Source organism: Hemitrygon akajei, chromosome 8, assembly GCF_048418815.1.
Source record: "Hemitrygon akajei chromosome 8, sHemAka1.3, whole genome shotgun sequence".
Classification (NCBI taxonomy): Eukaryota; Metazoa; Chordata; class Chondrichthyes; order Myliobatiformes; family Dasyatidae; genus Hemitrygon; species Hemitrygon akajei.
Genome location: NC_133131.1, coordinates 175,444,782 through 175,468,047, shown reverse-complemented (window position 1 = coordinate 175,468,047; position 23,266 = coordinate 175,444,782). Strand labels below are relative to the sequence as shown.

Genomic DNA, 23,266 nt, shown 5'->3' with positions numbered 1-23,266 from the left:
TCAGAGTGGACAGAGTCAGAGTGGACAGAGTCGGAGTGGGCAGAGTCGGAGTGGGCAGAGTCGGAGTGGACGGGGTCGGAGTGGACGGGGTCGGAGTGGACGGGGTCTGAGTGGACAGAGTCGGAGTGGACAGAGTCGGAGTGGACAGAGTCGGAGTGGGCAGAGTCTGAGTGGGCAGAGTCTGAGTGGGCAGGGTCGGAGTGGGCAGGGTCGGAGTGGACAGAGTCGGAGTGGACAGAGTCGGAGTGGACAGAGTCGGAGTGGACAGAGTCTGAGTGGGCAGAGTCGGAGTGGGCAGAGTCGGAGTGGACAGAGTCTGAGTGGGCAGAGTCTGAGTGGGCAGAGTCGGAGTGGGCAGAGTCGGAGTGGACAGAGTCGGAGTGGACAGAGTCGGAGTGGGCAGAGTCGGAGTGGGCAGAATCAGAGTGGGCAGAGTCAGAGTGGGCAGAGTCAGAGTGGGCAGAGTCAGAGTGGACAGAGTCTGAGTGGACAGAGTCTGAGTGGACAGAGTCGGAGTGGGCAGAGTCGGAGTGGACAGAGTCGGAGTGGACAGAGTCGGAGTGGACAGAGTCGGAGTGGGCAGAGTCGGAGTGGGCAGAGTCGGAGTGGGCAGAGTCGGAGTGGGCAGGGTCGGAGTGGACAGGGTCGGAGTGGACAGGGTCGGAGTGGGCAGGGTCGGAGTGGGCAGGGTCGGAGTGGGCAGGGTCGGAGTGGGCAGGGTCGGAGTGGGCAGGGTCGGAGTGGGCAGGGTCGGAGTGGACAGAGTCTGAGTGGGCAGAGTCTGAGTGGGCAGGGTCAGAGTGGACAGAGTCGGAGTGGGCAGAGTCAGAGTGGACAGAGTCGGAGTGGACAGAGTCTGAGTGGGCAGAGTCGGAGTGGGCAGAGTCGGAGTGGGCAGAGTCGGAGTGGACAGAGTCGGAGTGGACAGAGTCGGAGTGGGCAGGGTCAGAGTGGACAGAGTCGGAGTGGGCAGAGTCAGAGTGGACAGAGTTGGAGTGGGCAGGGTCGGAGTGGACAGAGTCGGAGTGGGCAGAGTCGGAGTGGGCGGGGTCGGAGTGGGCGGGGTCGGAGTGGACGGGGTCGGAGTGGACGGGGTCGGAGTGGACAGAGTCGGAGTGGACAGAGTCAGAGTGGACAGAGTCTGAGTGGACAGAGTCTGAGTGGACAGAGTCTGAGTGGGCAGAGTCGGAGTGGGTGGGGTCGGAGTGGGCGGGGTCGGAGTGGACAGGGTCGGAGTGGACGGGGTCGGAGTGGACAGAGTCGGAGTGGACAGAGTCAGAGTGGACAGAGTCTGAGTGGACAGAGTCTGAGTGGACAGAGTCTGAGTGGACAGGGTTGGAGTGGACAGAGTCAGAGTGGGCAGAGTCCTCCTGACCACTACAACTGCGAGAAGTGTATCCAGTTACAGCCTCTAACAAACCATGTTAAGGAGTTGGAGCTGAACTGGATAAACTCCGGATCATTCAGGAGGCTGAGGGGGTGATAGAACTATAGAGAGGTAGTTACACCCAAGGTGCAGGACACAGGAAACTGGGTGACAGTCAGGAAGAGGAAAGGGGTTAAGGAGCCAGTGCAGCACACCCCCGTGGCCATCCCCCCTCCAACAACAGCTACATCTCTTTGGATATGTCGGGGGGTTGACCTATCAGAAGAAAGCCACAGACATTGGGTTTCTGGCACTGTGTCTCAGATGGGAAGTGGGGGAAAAGAGGTATGCTGTATTGATAGGGGATTTGTTAGTTAGGGGAATGGACAGGAGGTTCTGTGGGTGGGAATGAGATTCCCAGATGGAACGCTGACTCCCGGGTGCCAGGATCAGGGATACCTCAGACTGAGTCCTCAGCATTCTTAAGAGGGAGGGTGAACAGTCAGAAGTTGTGGTCCATGTAGGTACCAATGACATGGGTAAGATGAGTCACGAGGTTCTACACAGGCTAAGTTAAAGGGCAGGACCTCCAGGGTTGGGATCTCAGGATTGCTACCTGTTCCACGTGATAGTGATGCTAGAAATAAGAAGATTACATGGCTAAGGAATTGGTGTAGGAGGGAGGGCATCACAAACAAGAGGAAAATCTGCAGATGCCCCAAGTCTGAGCAACACACACAGAATGCTGGAGGAACTCAGCAGGCCAGGCAGCATCTATGGAAAAAAGTACAGTTGGCATTTCGGGCTGAGACCCTTTGGCAGGATTTTTGGATCCATGGTTTCTCTTCCAGGGAAGGTGGGACCTGAACAGAAGAGATGGTTTGCACCTGAACTGGAGGGGGACTAATATCCTAGCCGGAAGGTTTATTAATGGTGCACAGTGAGGTTTAAACTGGAGTTGCAGGCGGATGGAAACCAGAGTGCCAGAATAGTTAGTGGAGAGTTTGTGGAGGCAGACGTCAGTAGGATCGCAGACAAAGCCAGGAATCAAAAGATTGAGCATGGTGTGACTAGTGTCCTGAGCTGCTCATATTTCAATGCAAGAAGTATCGTAGGAAAGGTGGATCATAGTGCTGAAGGTGAGGTGGCTGGTTTACAAACAGGGGCAATGTGTAGTGAGGAGAGGCTGTTGATCGGGCAAAATTGCATCAACAGGGTGAGTTGAAACATAAAGGGTAGACAAAATCAAAAAGGGCGAGTACAGGACTGAAGGTGTGAACCTGAATGAGCGCAGTATATGGAATAAGGTAGATAAACTTGCAGCACAGTTGCGGATTGGCAGGTATGAAGTTGTAGGCATTACAGAGTCATGGCTGAAAGATTACAGCAGGGAGCTTAATGTCCAAGGATACACATTGTTTCGAAAGGACAGGCAGAAAGGCAGAAGGGGCAGCGTTACTCTGTTGGTAAAAAAATGAAATCAAATTATTAGAAAGAGGTGACAAAGGGTTGTAAGGTGTGGAATCATTCTGGATCGAGCTAAGGAACTGCAAGGGTAAAAAGACCCTGATGGGAGTTGTGTACAAACCCCCAAATAGTAGCAAGGATGTGGCTCACAAATTACAACAGGAGATGGAAAACGCATGTCAAAAGGGCGATGTTATAATAGTCACAGGGGACTTGAATGTGCAGGTAGACTGGGAAAACCAGAGCAGCTTGTGGTTGAGCCCATGAGGGGGTCAGCTATCCTGGATGGGGTGATGCTCGATGAACTGGAATTGATTAGAGAGCTTACGATAAAAGAACCCTTAGGGGTAAGTGATCATAATATGATCAAATTTACCCTGAAATTTGAGAAGGATAAGCTGAAGTCAGATGTATCAGTATTACAGTGGAGTAAAGGGAATTACAGAGGCATGAGGGGGGAGTTGGCCAGAATTGATTGGAAATGAACACTGGCAGGGATGACGGCAGAGCAGCAATGGCTGGAATTTCTGGAAGCAATTTGGAAGGCACAGGAGAGATACATCCCAAAGAGGAAGCAGCATTCTAAAGGTAAGATGACACAACAGTGGCTAACAAGAGAAGTCAAAGCCAACATAAAAGCCAGTGAGAGGGCATATAATAGAGCAAAAATTTGTGGGAAGTTAGAGGATTGGGAAGCTTTTAAAAACCAACAGAAGGCAACAAAAGAAAGTAATTAAGGTGAAGGTGGAATACAAAAGTAAGCTAGCCAATATTATTAAAGAGGATACCAAAAGTTTCTTCAGATACATAAAGTGTAAAAGAGAGGTGAGAGCGGATAACTTCCAGAGTGAGACCACTGGAAAACGATGCTGGAGAGGTAGTAATGGGGGACAAGGAAATGGCGGACGAACTGAACAGTATTTTGCATCAGTCTTCACTGTGGAAGACACTAGCAGCATGGTAGAAATTCCAGGTGTCAGGGATCATGAAGTGTGCTAAGTTACCATAACTAGAGAGAAGGCTCTTGGGAAACTGAAAAGTAGATAAGTCACCTGGATCAGATGGTGTACACCTCAGGAGGCATTAGTAATGATCTTTCAAGAATCATTAGATTCTGGAATGGTTCTGGAAGACTGGAAAATTGCAAATGTCACTCCCCTCTTCAGGAAGGGAGAGAGGCAGAAGAAACTATAGGCCAGTTAGTCTGACCTCAGTGGCTGGGAGATGTTGGGAGTCGATTATTAAGGATGAAGTCTCAGTGTATTTGGAGGCACGTGATAAAATAGGCCACAGTCAGCAGATTCTCCTCTAGTTTTTTGTCTAACAAACTTGTTGGAATTCTTTGAAGAAATAATAAGCAGGAAAAACAAAGGAGAATTGGTTGATGTTGTGTTCTTGGATTTTCAGAAGGCCTTTGATAAAGTGCCACACATGAGGCTGCTTAACAAGCTACGAGACCATGGTATTACAGGAAACTTCTAGAATGGATAAAGCAGTGGCTGATTGGCAGGAGGCACAGAGTGGGAACAAAGGGAGCCTTTTCTGACTGGCTGGCAGTGACTCTTGGTGTTCTACAGGGGTCTGAGCTGGGACCGATTCTTTTCACGTTACATGTCAATATTTGGATGATGGAATCGATGACTTTGTTGCAAAGTTGGCAGACAATATAAGGATAAGTCGGGGGCAGGTAGTTTTGAGGAAGTAGAGAAGCTACAGAAGGACTTAGACAGATTAGGAGAATGGGCAAAGAAATGGCAGATGGAATACAGTGTTGGGAAATGTATTGTCATGCACTTTGGTAGAAAAAATGAAAAGGGTTGACTATTTTCTAAATGGAGAGAAAATACAAAAAGATGGGGTACAGAGGGACAAAGTTAAGGGAGGGAAGCTTAGGGGAGACATCAGGAGTAAGTGTTTTACGCAGAAGGTTGTGGGTGCCTGGAATGACTTGCCAGGGATGGTGGTGGAGGCCAAAATATTAGGGGTATTTAAGAGCCTCTTGGACAGGTACATGGATGAAAGGAAAATAGAGGGTTATGTGGTAGTGTGGGTTTAGTACTTTTTTAAAAAGGAATATATGGGTCAGTACAACATCGAGGGCTGAAGGGCCTGTACTGTGCTGTAGTGTTCCAGTGTTCTAGAGGGACCTGGAGTCCTTGTACAGGATTCCCTAAAGGTTGATTTGCAGGTTCAGTCTGTGGTGAGGAAGACAAATGTGATGTGAGCATTCATTTCAAGGGGAATAGAATATAAAAGCAAGGATGTAATGTAATAAATAATGTTATTTATTTACTTTTGAAATTTTGAGTAATTTTATGTCATTGCACTCTGCTCTGCCACGAAACAAACAAATTTCACATCATTTAAGTCAGCGATAACGAATCAGATTCTTATTGGTTATACCAGAGATTCCCAACCTGGAGTCCATGGACCCCTCTTTTATGGTACTGATCCATCATAAAAAAGGTTGGGAATCCCTGGGTTGAACAGATTAAAAACTGGGTTAAACTCAATGGGGTTTTGAAGAATGAGAGGTAACCTTACTGTAACAGGACTCTTAGGGAGCTAGACAACGAGCTTGAGGAGATTTGGAACATCACCAAAGACTCCGGTAAATTTCTACGGATGTACCATGGAGAGCGTTCTGACTGGCTGCATCACCGTCTGGTACAGAGGGGCCACTACACAGGATCGTAAAGAGCTGCAGAAAGTTGAAAAGTCAGCCATCTCCATCTTGGGCACTAGACACCCCCCTCACCTCCCGCATCCAGGACATCTTAAAAAGGTGATGCCTTAAAAGGGTGGCATCCATTATTAAGGACCCAACCACCCAGGACATGCCCTCTTCTCGTTGCTATCATCAGGGAGGGGGTAAAGGAGCTTGAAGGCACTCGCTCAATGTTTCAGGAACAGCCTCTACCTCTCCCCCATCAGGTTTCCAAACGGTCCGTGAAACCATGGACACTGCTTACTTATTTAAGACCATAAGATACAGGAGCAGAATGAGGCCATTTGGCCCATCGAGTCTGTTCCGCCATGTCATTATGGCTGATCCTCTCAGCCCCAATCTCTTGTAGCAGCTCTTCCTTTCTTCAGGACAACACATTTCATTCACAACTTGCTCCAGTGATACCCAACCCGATCTGTTTCTGATTACTGAGATGGTTTCTGGCCAGTGAGTCTGATGGCCTGATCTAGTTGTGACTGATAACTGAGAATTTCTTCCCTCAGAAGGGCGAATGGAACTTCTTGATACAGAGAGTTCAGCAAGTGAGCGTTTATTTAAGGATGAAATAAATAGATTTCTAATCAGTGAAGGTTCAGGGGTTTAGTACTGCAATCATGCAAGTCGAGAGTGATGTTCTCCCATGGGGGTATTCCCCTAATGGAGAACGCCTCTGTATGACTGAGAGTCTATGCAGTCTGACGCACAACCAACCATCACGCAGTCCTTAACGGATCGGGGTCAGAGTCCAGTGACATGGCGTGCAAGATGGCTAGGGGTCCCTTCATTGCTGTAACCTTCCTCCACATTCACTGTCATTGTGATACGTCATCATTTTCTACCAGCTCCACTACCGAGGTTGTGGTTGGATCGCTTTGTCTGACCTTACCGCCATGGGTGACCCTACCAGGAGCCAAGCTCCAGACCGCGTCGCTCTCGGGATCTCACCATGACAAGGTGACGATCCTCGGATAAGATTCAGGGGCTTCGGGTGAAAGGGCAGAAAAGAGGACGAGTGATACAGACAGACAGACATACTTTATTGATCCCGAGGGAAATTGGGTTTTGTTACAGTCACACCAACCAAGAATAGTGAAGAAATATAGCAATATAAAACCATAAATAATAATAAGTTAATCATGCCAGGTGGAAATAAGTCCAGGACCAGCCTATTGGCTCAGGATGTCTGACACTCCGAGGGAGGAGTTGTAAAGTTTGATGGCCACAGGTAGGAATGACTTCCTATGACGCTCAGTGTTGCATCTCGGTGGAATGAGTCTCTGGCTGAACGTACTCCTGTGCCTAACCAGTACATTATGGAGTGCATGGGAGATGCTGGATCAGCCACTGCTCTGCTGAATGCAGAGAAGGATCGAGGGGCCCACGTCTGTTCCCACAGCTTATGGTTTAATGAGTGGTGATGGGGAGAGACGGGATGTTACTGTGGTGCAGAAGCATCCTGAAAGGGAGCAGAGGAATGAAATGCTGTTCAACTCCAATTCTACCTCAACAATATCTGGGGATTCCTAAACTTGGGGCAATGGAGCCAGTGTGATATGGTGCAACTCAAACTACCTGCGTCTCAATATCACCAAGACCAAGGAGATGGTGGTGGACTTTAGGAGATCTAGGCCTCATATGGAGCCAGTGATCATTAATGGAGAATGTGTGGAGCAGGTTAAGACCTACAAGTATCTGGGAGTACAGTTAGACGAGAAGCTAGACTGGACTGCCAACACAGATGCCTTGTGCAGGAAGGCACAGAGTCGACTGTACTTCCTTAGAAGGTTAGCGTCATTCAATGTCTGTAGTGAGATGCTGAAGATGTTCTATAGGTCAGTTGTGGAGAGCGCCCTCTTCTTTGTGGTGGCGTGTTGGGGAGGAAGCATTAAGAAGAGGGACGCCTCACGTCTTAATAAGCTGGTAAGGAAGGCGGGCTCTGTCGTGGGCAAAGTACTGGAGAGTTTAACATCGGTAGCTGAGCGAAGGGCGCTGAGTAGGCTACGGTCAATTATGGAAAACTCTGAACATCCTCTACATAGCACCATCCAGAGACAGAGAAGCAGTTTCAGCGACAGGTTACTATCGATGCAATGCTCCTCAGACAGGATGAAGAGGTCAATACTCCCCAATGCCATTAGGCTTTACAATTCAACCGCCAGGACTTAAGAACTTTTTAAAAGCTATTATTAATGCTTTTTGAGATAGTGATTTAGATGCATATCATATTTTTTACTGAGTTAAGTATTGTATGTTATTAGTTTTGCTACAACAAGTGTATGGGACATTGGAAAAAAAGTTGAATTTCCCCATGGGGATGAATAAAGTATCTATCTATCTATCTATCATGAAACGTTTGACTCACCATGTTCGTGATGAACACTCCACCCTACCACACACCCTGCACAAATAACACTTACCCACGACAGGACCTTATTCTTCCAGTGTAGCACGCACAGGCACATACACACGCACATACACGCAGACATACATACACACACACGCACATACACACACACAGACACACACACACGCAGACATACACACACACAGACACACACTCACACAGACACACACGCAGACATACATACACACACACACACACATACAGACACACACTCACACACACACAGAGTTCTGGAGGAACTCAGCAAATCACACAGTACTGCTGTTTCTGATTCTGAGTGTCTATGGAGGGGGATAATCAGTACTGCTGTTTCTGGCCAAGTGTATCGTATCAGATTGACTGTGAGAATGTGACCAGGGTGCAGGCGACCGATCGAACGCGCAGGCAAATTGACTGGACGTCCAGGGTGCGGGAGGCACTCTTCGTTTTGGTATAGTCTTTTGAGTGCGTAGTGTATGTGGTTGATCAATCATGCGGTGAATTAATTGGGCTCCCTCTTACAGCAAAGGCTTTTGTCACTCCCACACTGTAAGATGCACAACGTTTACCGTTGCTAATGTGATTCATTAAAACACTCAATCATACTACTCTGTTGTAAGACACAAGACACAGAAACATGATTATTGTCATTCAGCCCATCGAGTCTGCTCCGCCATTCCATTATGGCTAATTTATTAACACTCTCAACCCCATTCTCCTGCCTTCTCCCCGTAACCTTTGATTATCTGACTAAACAAGAACCTGTCAACCTCCACTTTAAATATATCCAATGACTTGGTCTTCACAGCCATTTGAGGCAATGAATTCCACAGATTCACCATTCTCTGAATAAAGAAAATCCTCATCTCTGTTCTAAAGGGACGCCCCTCTATTCTGAGGCTGTGCGCTCTGGTCCTAGACTCCTCCACCATAGGAAACATCCTCTTTCCATCCACTCTATCGAGGCTCCTGTTATTCTTTCAAACTCCAGTGAGTACAGGCCCAGAGCCTTCAAACTCTCCTCACAGGTTAACCCTTTCATTCCTGGGATCTTTCTCATGACTCCCCAGGACTCTCTCCAATGCCAGCACACCCTTTCCTAGATAAGGGGCCCAAAACTGCTCGTAATACTCCAAGGGAGGCCTCACCAGAGCCTTTTAAAGCTTCAGCATTTTATCCTTGTGTTTATATTCTAGTCCTCTTGAAATGAATGCTAACATTGCATTTGCCTTCCTCACCACTGTGACAAGATCCTAAGGTTTATTCGTTACGGACTGTGCCTTTAAAAAGAGAGAGAGTGTGTGCCACTGATTCAGAGAGATCACTGAGCAGCTCGTGAGTTGCCATGGTGATGGAAGGGCAGAGCTATATAATGGACGGGGCGTTCAGCATGTCTGGGATATATGCTGGCTTTTCAGACAGACACATGGAAGACACAGACACCGGATGAGCATTGAGTGCCCATGAAAGGGTGGGTTTTGCTCGCAGTGTGGAAAAGGAGTGACCGGTGGAAGGCTATCAGTGTGTTTAACCCTTGCCTGCATTGATAGCTTTACCGCATGAAGAGGATACCCTTCTGTGTGGTCACAGTCGGTGACTTTAACAGGACTTTGGAGGACAACGTGGGAGAATCGACGGCATCGGCTCACCTGGAAAAGAAATTCTCTCTCTCTCTCTCTCTCCTCAAATCTACTCAACTCTATATCACAAACTGAACTGACTTCATTCCTATACCACCGTAAGACTGTATCATTTACCATCTGAGCTTGAAGAAGTTTGGGGTTCTATATTTCCACACTTATATATGCATAAACTCTGCTAACCTGTATGATTTATCTGGTTTTATATTACCAGATTATGTAGGTACTAATAAACTAGTGTTTTGTTTATAGCAAAACCAGACTCCAGGCATGTTCCATTTCTGCTTGTTCTTTTAACCCATTACGGGGTACGTAACACCATTGACTCAACCTGCAAATTAACCTTTAGGGAATCCTGCACAAGGACTCCCAAGTCCCTTTGTACCTCAGATTTTTCGTATTTTCTCTCCATTTAGAAAATAGACAACCCTTCCATTTCTTCTACCTAAACGCATAACTATACACCTCCCGACACCGTATTCCATCTGCCCATTCTCCTAATCCAAGTCCTCCTGTAGTCTCTCTACTTGCTCAAAACTACCTGCCCCTCCACCTGTCTTCACATTGTCAGAAAACTTAGCCACAAGCCATCAATTCTGTCATCTAATTCACTGACGTATAACATAAAAAGAATCAGACCCACCACAGACTCCTGTGGAACACTGAGTCACTGGCAGACAACCGGAAAAGGCCCCCTTTATTCCCATTCTTTGCCTCCTAGCAGTCAACCAATTCTCTACCCGTTGTGGTTCTTACTCTGCATTATATGTAACACCCCCCAGCAAACGCCACTAATCCCACCCCCCCCCCCCCCCCAGGTCAGGCACCACCTACGGAAATGAATAAGCAGTCAATGTTTCTGGCTGAAAACTTTCCTCAGGACAGGAAAGGAAGGGGAAGGAAGCTGGAATGAGAAGGTGGGGTGGGGGAGGGTAGGAGGACAAGTTAGGTGGTGATAGGTGGAAAGAAGTGGAGTGGGGAGGACAGACTCGATGGGTGAATTGCCAAATTCTGCTCAAGTCTTACGGGTAACCTAAGAAGCAGGGAGGTGATAGGGGAAAAAGGCAATTTACTGGAGGAGGAGAGCAGAGGGGACCATTGGAAGAAGAACAGGAGGAGAGACACCAGAGGGGGTGATGGGCAGGTGAGACCAGAAGGGATGAGAGGTGAACCACAATTGTGAAAGGGAATAGAGAGAAGGGGAAGAAATGACCAGGGGTTAGAATAATCGACGTTCCTCCTCCAACCTGAGTCTGGCCTCATTGTGGCAGTACAGGAGGCCATGGACTGACACAAGATCACACGACCATAGGGTCAGAAATAGGTCACTGGTCCATCGAGGCTGATGCAATGACCTCTCAGTCCCTTCTCCCCATATCCCCTGACCAATCAAGAATCTATTAGCCTCTGCTCTAAATATACATAAAGACTTGGCCTCCACTGCTGCCTTTGGCAAAGAATTCCACAGATCCACCACTGACTGGCTAAAGAAATTCCTCCCCATCTCTGTTCTAAAAGGATGTTCACTCTCGACACGTTGGTGTACAATGTCCTGTGTATGTTACTCAAAATGGCTTCTTTGGTTTGTTAAGAGTAGGAATGCTTCTTTGTCTGATAAGTGTTTCCCTCGCAGTTGTTTAGCTTTAGACTTGCTGATATGGGGATTGTATTCATTTGTTAACCAATGGGGAATGTTATTTTGTCTTGTGAGGCTGGGAACTTGGGGGGGGGGGGTTTCACGGTCTTACGAGGAGAGTCGAGAGGAAGACGCCGAGGAAGGTGGACGTGCGCTGCACTGCTTGGTTGACCACCGGGATGGTCCCAGGTGCGAAGACGTGGAGGTCGGAGGCAAGCGACGAGGGGTCAAATGGTTCGATGGTTGAGCTCCAACGATGTGCACTAAACTGACTGAACTTTGATAAATTGGCGCCTTTTGTTTTTTTTCTTTCCTTTCATATATATTGTATTGCCTAGTACTGTTTTAGTTTTAGTAAACTCTTTAAAGTGTATTTCATAACGGTATCTGGTGTGAGTTTGATACTGTGTGTGCGGGCGCGAGGCATAAACTTGATTCTCACAGCACCTGCGTGTACGGGAGGCGGGGTTGGTGTGTGGCTGGATCTCCTTTTCCCCTAGACATATACCAGCCTGTTGGGTAAGTGTTACATTGGAATGGGATTGGGAATGGCAGGTTGAATTGAAATGGTGGCCACCAGGAGATCCTGACTTTGCGGCGGACAGAGTGGAGGTGTTCGTCAAAGCCCTCTACTTACTGGGGATAATTTCATCGATTATCTGTAGTGGCCTCAGAAGCGGTTCAAACTGCACCATCAATTCATTGCAGATTTCATCCAGAAATTGCTTCAGGCGAGAGTGGATTTCTTGCTAAACAGTAAGAGAGACGATGGTTAATTCACCTTATCCAAGTTCAAGGTTATTGTCATTTCAACCATATGCACATATACCACCAAAGGAAACAACGTTCCTCCAGACCAAGGTGCACAACACAGTGTATAACTCACACACAAGACAAGGTAATGTTACCCAAACAAATTAACAAATAATTCCAATTCTTCCCACCACACAGTGGTAGTGTTTACCATCAACTTGTGGACAGTGTTTGATGAAAAGGGCTGATGGTTCTCGATCACCGCTCCTGTGTCAGGAGGTCATGAAGTGCAATGCAGTCAAAACTGGATTATTATTGTCACAGTGAAAAGCTTGTCCTGCACACTGTTTGTACAGATCAGATTATTACAGAGCACTGAGGTAAAACAATAACAGAATGCAGAGTGTTACAGTGACAGAGAGTGCGCAGTGCAGACAAACTAATAAAGAATGAGGTAGATTGTGAGGTCAAGAATCCATCTTACAGTTACAGGGACATAAAATGGGGGTGTCACGGTAGTGCAGTGGTAAGGGTGATGCTATCACAGCTCGGGACATCGGAGTTCAGAGCTCGATCCCAGTGAACTCTGGAACGAGTCTCTGCATGTCCTCCCTGTGGAAAATGTGGGATTTCCGCAGGCCCTCCAGCTCCCACCCACAGTCCAAGGACGTACCAAGTAGGTTAACTGGTCATTGTAAACTGTACTTGGTGACGCAGGACAAGGTAGGACAAAGTCAGCATGGTTTCCTTCAGGGAAAATCCTGCCTGACGAACCTGCTAGAATTCTTTGATGAGATTACAAGTAGGATAGATAAAGGGGATGTTGTATATTTGGACTTTCAGAAGGCCTTTGACAAGGTGCCACACATGAGGCTGCTAAACAAGTTAAGAGCCCATGGTATTGCAGGAAAGTTACTAACATGGTTGAGCATCGGCTGATTGGCAGGAGGCAGCGAGTGGGAATAAAAGGATCCTTTTCTGGTTGGTTGCCAGTGACTAGTGGTGTTCTGCAGGGGTCGGTGTTGGGATCACTTCATTTTATGCTGTATATCAATGATTCAGATGATGGAATAGATGGCTTTGTTGCCAAGTTTGCAGATGATATGAAGATTGGTGGAGGGGCAGGTAGTGTTGAGGAAACAGGTAGGATGCAGAAGGACAGACAGATTAGGAGAATGGGCAAGACAGTGGCAAATGAAACATAATATTGGAAAAGTATGATCATGCACTTTGGTAGTAGAAATAAATGTGCAGACTATTTTCTAAACAGGGAGAAAATCCAAAAATCTGAGATGCAAAGGGACTTGGGAGTCCTTGTGCAGAACACCCTGAAGGTTAACTTGCAGGTTGAGTCAGTGGTGAGGAAGGCAAATACAATGTTAGCATTCATTTCAAGAGGTCTAGAATACAAGCGCAGGGATGTGATGCTGAGGCTTTATAAGGCACTGGTGAGGCCTCACCTTGAGTATTGTGAACAGTTTTGGGCCCCTCATCTAAGAAAAGATGTGCTGGCATTGGAGAGGGTTCAGAGGAGGTTCATAAGGATGATTCCAGGAATGAAAGAGTTATTATACGAGGAACGTTTGATGGCTCTGGGTCTGTACTTGCTGGAATCCAGAAGGATGAGGGGAAATCTCATTGAAACTTTTCGAATGTTGAAAGGCCTTGACAGAGTAGATGTGGAAAGGATGCTTCCCATGGTGGGAGAGTCTAGGACAAGAGGGTACAGCCTCAGGATAGAGTGGCGCCCTTTTAAAACAGAGATGCAGAGAAATTTCTTTAGCCAAAGGGTGGTGAACTTGTGGAATTTGTTGCCACGGGCAGCTGTGAAGACCAGGTTGTTGGGTGTATTTAAGGCAGAGATTGATAGGTTCTTGACTGGACATGGCATCAAAGATTACAGGGAGGCAGCCGTGAAATGGGGTTGAAAACTAGATAAAAAAGAATCAGCCATGATTGAATAGCGGAGCAAACTCGATGGGCTAGGGCCTAATTCTGCTCCGATGTCTTATGGGATTTGGTAGTTAGGGGAACAGACAGGAGGTTCTGTGGGCAAGAACGAGATTCCCAGATGCCTCCTGGATGCTAGAGTCTGGAATATCTCTGATCAAGTCCTCTGCATTCTTATTGGGAGGGTGAACAGCCAGAGGTCATGGGTACCAATGGCACGGTAGGAAGAGGGACGAGGTTCTGCTCAGGGAGTCTGGTGCTAAGTTAAAGAGCAGGACCTCCAGGGTTGCGATCTCAGGACTGCTACCTGTGCCACGTGCTAGTGAGGCCAGAACTAGGATGATTATACAGTTTAATACATGGCTAAGGAGTTGGTGTGGATGGGAGGGCATCAGATTTTTGGATCATTGGGCTCTCTTCCAGGGAAGGTGGGACCTGTACAGGAGGGACAGTTTGCACCTGAAATGGAGGGGGACTAATATCTGAGTGGGAAGGTTTGTTAATGATGCACTGGGGAGGGGGGGCGGGAGCAGTTTAAACGAGATTTGCAGCAGAATGGGAACCAACTTGCCAGGACAGTTAGTGGAGTGGTGGAGTGGTCGTGGAGAAAGATGTTGGTAAGACCTCAGACAACGTTAAGAATCAAAAGGTTGAGCATGGTGTGACTAGTGTCCTGAGCTGCCGATATTTCAATGCAAGAAGTATCGTAGGAAAGGGTGAGTACAGGACTGAAGATGTATTTGAATGCGCTCAGTATACGGAATAAGGTAGATGAACTTGTAGCACAGTTACAGATTGGCAGGTATGAAGTTGTAGGCATCACTGAATCCTGGCTGAAAGATTACAGCTGGGAGCTTAATGTCCAAGGATAGACATTGTTTCGAAAGGACAGACGGAAAGGCAGAGGGGGCAGCATTGCCCTGTTGGTAAAAAATGAAATCAAATCATTAGAAAGAGGTAACATAGGGTCAGAAGGTGTGGCTAGACCTAGGGAACAACAAGAGTAAAAAGACCCTGAGGGGAGTTGTATACAGACACCCCCCCCCCCCAAAAGGTAGTAAGGATGTGTCCTACAAAGTACAACGGGGGATAGAAAACGCATGCCAAAAGGCCAATGTTACAATAGTCATGGGGGATTTCAAAATGCAGGTAGATTTGGAACATCAGGTTGGTGCTGGATTACAGGAGGATGGATTTCCAGTGTCCTACAAGATGGCTTTTTAGAGCAGCTTGTGGTTGAGCTCATGAGGGGATCAGCTATTCTGGATTGGGTGTTGTGCAATGAACCAGAATTAATTAGAGAGCTTAACGTAAAAGAACCCTTAGGGGGAAGTGATCATAATATAAACAAATTCACCCTGAAATTTGAGATGGAGAAACTAAAGTCGGATGTATCAGTGTTACAGTGGGGTAGAGGGAATTACAGACGCATGACACAGGATTTGAGATGGAGAAACTAAAGTCAGATGTATCAGTGTTACAGTGGGGTAGAGGGAATTACAGACGCATGACACAGGATTTGAGATGGAGAAACTAAAGTCAGATGCATCAGTGTTACAGTGGGGTAGAGGGAATTACAGACGCATGACACAGGATTTGAGATGGAGAAACTAAAGTCAGATGTATCAGTGTTACAGTGGGGTAGAGGGAATTACAGACGCATGACACAGGATTTGAGATGGAGAAACTAAAGTCAGATGCATCAGTGTTACAGTGGGGTAGAGGGAATTACAGACGCATGACACAGGATTTGAGATGGAGAAACTAAAGTCAGATGCATCAGTGTTACAGTGGGGTAGAGGGAATTACAGACGCATGACACAGGATTTGAGATGGAGAAACTAAAGTCAGATGTATCAGTGTTACAGTGGGGTAGAGGGAATTACAGACGCATGACACAGGATTTGAGATGGAGAAACTAAAGTCAGATGTATCAGTGTTACAGTGGGGTAGAGGGAATTACAGATGCATGACACAGGATTTGATCTTGATCTGGAATTTCTGGAAGCAATTCGGAAGGCACAGGATATATCCATCCCAAAGAGGAAGAAGTATTCTAAAGGAAAGATGACATAACCGTGGCTAACAAGAGAACCCCAAACCAAAAAAAATCCAACAAGAGGGCTTATAAAAATTAGCGGGAAGTGAGAGAATCAGGAAATTTTTTTAAACCAACAGAAGGCAACTAAAAAAGTCATTAAGAAGGTAAAGATGGAATACGAAAGTAAGCTAGCCAATAGCATTAAAGAGGATACCAGAGGTTTCTTCAGATACATAAAGTGTAAAGGAGAGGCGAGAGTGGATATCGGACCGCTGGAAAACGATGCTGGAGAGGTAGAAACGGGACAAGGAAATGGCTGACAAACTGAAAAGGTATTCTGCATCACTCTTCACTGTGGGAGATACTAGCAATGTGGTGGAAGTTCCATGTGTTAGGGGTGATGAAATGTGTGAAGCTGTCTTTACTAGAGAGAAGGTTCATGGAAAACTGAAAGGTCTGAAGGTAGATAAGTCACCCGGACCAGATGGTGTACATCCTAGGGTTCTGAAAGAGGTGGCTGAAGAGATTGTGGAGGCATTAGTAATGATCTTTCAAGAATCACTGGATTCTGAAATGGTTCTGGAAGACTGGAAAATTGCAAATATCACTCCACCCTTTGAGAAGGGAGAGGGGAACAAGAAAGTAAATGATCGGCCAGTTATCCTGACCTCAGTGACTGGGAAGATGTTGGAGTTGATTATTAAGAACGCGGGCTCAGGGTACTTGGAGGCAACATGATAAAATTGACAACACACACAAAATGCTGGTGGAACACAGCAGGCCAGGCAGCATCTATAAGGAGAAGCACTGTCGACATTTCGGGCTGAGACCCTTTGTCAGGACTAACCGAAAGGAAAGATAGTAAGAGATTTGAAAGTAGTGGGGGGGAGGGGGAAATGCGAAATGATAGGAGAAGACCGGAGGGGGTGGGATGAAGCTAAGAGCTGGAAAGCTGATTGGCGAAAGTGATACAGAGCTGGAGGAGGGAAAGGATCATGGGACGGGAGGCCTCGGGAGAAAGAAAGGGGGAGTGGGGGGAAGCACCAGAGGGAGAGAGAGAACAGGCAGGGTGATGGGCAGAGAGAGAGAAAAAAAACAAACAACTAAATATGTCAGAGATGGGGTAAGAAGGGGAGGAGGGGCATTAACGGAAGTTAGAGAAGTCAATGTCCATGCCATCAGGTTGGAGGCTACCCAGTCGGTATATAAGGTGTTGTTCCTCCAACATGAGTGTGGCTTCATCTTGACAGTAGAGGAGGCCATGGATAGACATATCCGAATGGGAATGGGACATAGAATTAAAATGTGTGGTCTCTGGGAGATACTGCTTTCTCTGGCGGACCAAGCGTAGGTGTTGAGCGAAACGGTCTCCCAGTCTGCGTCGGGTCTCACCAATATATAAAAGGCCACACCGGGAGCACCAGACGCAGTATACCACACCAGCCGACTCACAGGTGAAGTGTCGCCTCACCTGGAAGGACTGTCTGGGGCCCTGAATGGTGGTGAGGGAGGAAGTGTAAGGGCAGGTGTAGCACTTGTTCTGCTTACAAGGATAAGTGCCAGGAGGGAGATCGGTGGAAAGGGATGGGGGGGACAGAGACGAGTGGACAAGGAAGTCATGTAGGGAGTGATCACTGTGGAAAGCAGAAGGGGGGGGGGAGGGATAGATCTGCTTGGTAGTGGGATCCCATTGGAGGTGTGGAAGTTACGTTGGATCTGGAGGCTGGTGGGGTGGTAGGTGAGGACAAGGTGATAAAATAGGCTGTAGTCAGCATGGGTTCCTCAAGGGAAAATCTTGTCAAACAAAATTATTGTGTGCAGTTTTGGTCACCAAATTACAGGAAGGATATTAATAAGGTTGAAAGAGTGCAGAGAAGGTTTACAAGGATGTCGCCGGGACTTGAGAAACTGAGTTACAGAGAAAGGTTGAATAGGTTAGGACTTTATTCCCTGGAGTGTAGAAGAATGAGGGGAGATTTGATAGAGGTATAAAAAATTATGATGGGTATAGATAGAGGGAATGCAAGCCGGCTTTTTCCACTGAGACTAATGGAGAAAAAAACCAGAGGACATGGGTGAAGGGGGAAAAGTTTAAAGGGAGCATTGTGGGGTGGGGGGGGGGGGGGCTTCTTCATACAGAGAGTGGTGGGAGTGTGGAATGAGCTGCCAGATGAAGTGGTAAATGTGGGCTCACTTTTAACATTTAAGAAAAACTTGGACAGGTACATGGATGAGAGGTGTATGGAGGGATATGGTCCAGGTGCAGGTCAGTGGGACTAGGCAGAAAAATGGTTCAGCACAGCCAAGAAGGGCCAAAAGGCCTGTTTCTGTGCTGTAATGTTCTATGGTTCTGAGTATGTTGGAATTCTTTGGTGAAATACCTAGAATGATAGACAAAGGAGAGTCAGTTTATGTTGTGTACCTTGATTTTCAGAAGCCCATGGTATTACAGGAATGATCCTAGCTTGGATAAAGCAGTAGCTGATTGGCAGGAGACAAAGAATGGGAATAAAGGGAGCCTTTTCTGCCTGGCTGCCAGTGACCAGTGGTGTTCCACAGGGGTCTGTGTTAGTTCCGTATCTTCTTACGTTATATTTCGATGATTTGATGATGGAATTGATGGCTTTGTTGCAAAGTTTGCAGACAATATGAAGATAGGTGGAGGGACAGGTAGTTTTGAGGAAGTAGAGAGGCTACAGAAGGACTTCGATAGATTAGGAGAATGGGCAAAGAAACGCCAGATGGAATACAGTGTCGGGAGGTTCATGGTCATGCACTTTGGTAGAAGGAAAGAAAGGGCTTACTATTTTCTAAATAGAGAGAAACTACAAAAAACTGGGGTGCAAAGGGTCTTGGGAGTCCTCGTGCAGGATTCCCTAAAGGTCAATTTGCAGGCCGAACCTGTGGTGAGGAAGGCAAATGCAATATCAGCACTCAATTCAAGAAGAAAAGGTCTGGAAAGGTGCTCAGGAAGATTAATGGTCTGAGGGTGGATAAATCTCCAGGACCTGATGGAATGTACCCTCTGGTTCTGAAGGAAGTAGCTGGAGAGATTGCCGAGGCATTGACAATTATCTTTCAAGAATCGATAGATTCTGGCATTGTACTGCATGACTGGAAAATTGCAAATGTTACTCCGCTATTTAAGAAGGGTGGGAGGCAGCAGAAAGGAAATTATAGACCTGTTAGCCTGACATCAGTGGTTGGGAAGTTGTTGGTATTGAATTGAATTGAATTGAATGATCTTTATTGTTATTATACATAGATACAATGAAACTCTGTTTGGCTTCCTCTCAGGCAATCAAACAAAGCGGTAGATAAAAACAAGACAGTAATAGAAAAACGGTATTAGTATTAGTATTATTAAAACGATAGATAAGTAGCAGAAAATAAGTTGCAGCAGCACCAGAATGTCACAGTAATGCACAAAGTGCCGTTAGTGCGAGTATTTGAGTCCTTGTGTGTGCTCACAGTTTCAGTCATTGTTCTGTGGGAGTGGTGTGATGGAGGCCACAGCTCTGGGGTAGAAGCTGTTCCTCAGTCTATTTGTTCTGGCTTTTAGTGCCCTGAACCTTTTGCTGGACGGCAGCGGGTCGAACAGGGAGTGGCCGGGGTATGCGGTGTCTCTGGTTATGCTGATTGCTTTTCTCCCGAGTCTGCTGGAGTAGATGATGTCCAGTCCTGGGAGCTCCATCCTGACAATTCGCTGGGCCGCCTTCACCACACGATGCAGGTCTTGTCACTCAGCGGCTGTGCAGCTGGCACACCACACGGTGGCGCTGTTGGTCAGGATGGTTTCAATTGTGCTGCTGTAGAAGTTAAGCAACAGCTTTTGTGGGAGTTTGGCCTGTTTCAGCTTTCAGAGGAAGAAGAGTCTTTGTTGTGCCTTGTATCATGTGTATCAATTGTTAGGGATGAGATTACGGAGTACCTGGAGGCACATGATAAGATAGGCCAAAGCCAGCATGGTTTTCTGAAAGGGAAATCCTGCCTGACAAACCTACTGCAATTCTTTGAGGAAATTACAAGCAGGAATTATAGGAAAGATATCAACAAAATAGAGAGAGTACAGAGAAGATTTACTAGAATGTTACCTAGGTTTCAGCACCTAAGTTACAGGGAAAGGCTGAACAAGTTAGGTCTTTATCCTTTGGAGCGTAGAAGGTTGAGGGGGGACTTGATAGAAGTATTTAAAATAATGAGGGGGATAGATAGAGTTGATGTGGATAGGCTTTTTTCCATTGAGAGTAGGGGAGATTCAAACAAGAGGACATGATTTGAGTTAGGGGGCAAAAGTTTAAGGGTAACACAAGGGGGAATTTCTTTACTCAGAGAGTGGTAGCTGTGTGGAATGAGCTTCCAGTAGAAGTGGTAGAGGTAGGTTCGGTATTGTCATTTAAAGTAAAATTGGATAGGTATATGGACAGGAAAGGAATGGAGGGTTATGGGCTGAGTGCGGGCCAGTGGGACGAGGTGAGTGTAAGCGTCAGCACGGACTAGAAGGGCCGAGATGGCCTGTTTCTGTGCTGTAGTTGTTATATGGTTATATAGGGTGGACAAAGGTGATGCAGTAGACGTGGTGTACTTGGATTTTCAGAAGGCCTTTTACAAGGTGTCACACATGAGACTACTTAGCAAGTTAAGAGCCTATGGAATTACAGGGAAGTTATCAGCATGGCTGGAGCATCGGCTGATCAGCAGAAAACAGGGAGTGGGAATAAAGGGATCCTATTCTGGCTGGCTGCTGGTTACCAGTGGAGTTCCACAGGGGTCGGTGTTGGGACTGCTGCTTTTTACGATGTATGTCAATGATTTGGGCTATGGGATTAATGGATTTGTGGCTAAGTTTGCCGATGATACAAAGATTGGTGGAGAAGTCGGTAGTGTTGAGGAAACAGAGAGCCTGCAGAGAGACTTAGGGGAATGGGGAAAGAAGTGGCAAATGAAACACAATGTTGGAAAGTGTATGGTCATGCACTCTGGTGGAAGAAATAAATGGGCAGACGATTATTCAGATGGGGAGAGAATTCAAAATGCAGAGGTGCTAAGGGACTTGGGAGTCCTTGTGCAAGATACCCTAAAGGTTAACCTGCAGCTTGAGTCGGTGGTGCAGAAGATGAATGCAATGTGGACATTCAGTTCTAGAGGATTAGAATATAAGAGCAGGGATGTGGTGTTGAGGCTCTATAAGGTACTCGTGAGACCACACTTGGAGTATTGTGTGCAGTTTTGGGCTCCTTATTTTAGAAAGGAGAGGGTCCAGGGAAAATTCACGGGAATGATTCCAGGAAAGAAAAGGTTACCGTATGAGGAACATCTGGCAGCTCTTGGACTGTATTCCCTGGACTCAGGAGAATGAGGGGGGATCTCAAAGGAATATATGGAATATATAGGAATAAACATTCCAAATGTTTAAAGGCCTGAACAGATTAGATATGGCAAAGTTATTTCCCATGGTAGGGGAGTCCAGGAGAAGAGGGCACGACTTCAGGATTGAAGGACGTCCATTTAGAACAGAGATGCAGAGAAATGACTTTAGTCAGAGGGGGTAAATCTGTGGAATTTGTTGCCACGAGCGGCTGTGGAGGCCAAGTCATTGGGTGTGTTTAAGGTAGAGATAGATAGGTTCTTGATTAGCCAGAGCATCAAAGAGTATGGGGGGGAAGGCAGGGGAGTGGGGATGACTGGAAGAATTGGATCAGCCCGTGATTGAATGTCGGAACAGACCCGATGGGCCAAATGGCCTACTTCTGCTCCTATATCTTATGGTCTTATGGAAAAGCAAGGATGTAATGTCAAGACTTTATAAAGCACTGGTGAGGCCTCAATTGGAGTATTATAAGCTCTTTTGGACTCCTTTATCTTTTATTTAAAGGATGTGTTTAAACTGGAGAGGGCCCAAGGAAGTTCACCAAAAAGATTCCAGAATTGAAAGGCTTGTCATATGAAGAGCACTTGATAGCCCTGGGCCTGTATTCACTGGAATTCAGAGTGACCTCATTGAAACCTATCGAATGGTGAAAGGCTTTGACAGAGTGCCTGTGGAGAAGATGTTTCCTATGGTGGGAGAGTCTAAGACCAGAGGACACAGTCTCAGAATAGAGGGGCCTACTTTCAGGAAGGAGATGAGGAGGAATTTCTTTATGAATCTGTGGAATTCACTGCCACTGGCAGCTAAGGAGTCCAAGTCTTTACATATATTTAAGGCAGAAATTGACAGATTCTTGACTGGTCAGGGCATGATGGGCTATAAGACTATTAGACCATAAGACATAGGAGCAGAATTAGGCCATTCAGCCCATCTAGTCTTCTCCGTCATTCTATTATGGCTGATCGCAGATCCCACTCAATCCAATACACCGGCTTTCTCTGATACCCTGACCAATCAGGAAACGATTAACTTCCACCTTAAATATACCCACGAACTCGGCCTCCACCGCAGTCTGTGGCAGAGCATTCCACAGACTCACTACTCTCTGGCTAAATAAATCCCTCTTTATTTCTGTTCTAAAGGGTCACCTTAAATTTTGAGGCTGTGCCCTCTAGTTCTGGATACCCCTATCACAGGAAACATCTCCACATCCACCCTATCCAGTCCTTTCCACATTTGGTAGGTTTCAATGAGATCCCCACACATTGTTCTAAATTCCAGTGAGTACAGGCCCAAAGCTGCCAAACTCTCCTCATACAGGGAGAAGGCAGGAGACTGGGGCTGAGAGGAAAATAGGATTAGTCATGATGAAATGGCAGAACAGATTCGATGGGCCAAATGGCCTAATTCAGCTCAGATATCTTATAGTCTTATGGCCCAAATTTATTCTCAAAGTACATATATGTCACCATATACAACCTTGAGATCCAATTTCTTGTAGGCATTCACAGTAGAAGATAGAATTGCAATAGAAACATTACCCTCAAAGACTGACAAAATACCAATGTGCGAAAGAAGACAATCTGCAAATAAAATCATAAGAAACATAGAAACATAGAAAATAGGTGCAGGAGTAGGCCATTCGGCCCTTCGAGCCTGCACCACCATTCAGTATGATCATGGCTGATCATCCAACTCAGAACCCTGTACCTGCTTTCTCTCCATACCCCCTGATCCCTTTAGCCACAAGGGCCATATCTAACTTATCTAAATATCTAACATATCTAAATCATTAAATAAATAAGTTAAGAAATAATACAGAAGTTGTGGAATCGTTGAAAGTGAGTCCGCAGGTTGTGGAATCAGTTTGGTGTTGAGGAGAGTGAAGTTATCCCCTCTGGTACAAACCTGATGGTTGTGGGAGGGTAAAT

The 23,266-nt window shown here is 46.5% G+C and overlaps 1 protein-coding gene across 4 annotated transcripts in view; it reads right to left on the bottom strand.

Moving 5' to 3' along the window:
* LOC140732460 (uncharacterized) overlaps positions 1–23,266 on the bottom strand; it is a 164,441-nt gene that overhangs the window by 30,742 nt on the left and 110,433 nt on the right. For all 4 annotated transcript variants that reach the window (XM_073055138.1, XM_073055137.1, XM_073055140.1 and 1 more), the window contains exon 18: positions 11,858–11,969. In XM_073055138.1, coding sequence (XP_072911239.1) covers positions 11,858–11,969 — 112 coding nt within the window. The remainder of the gene's footprint in view (positions 1–11,857; positions 11,970–23,266) is intronic.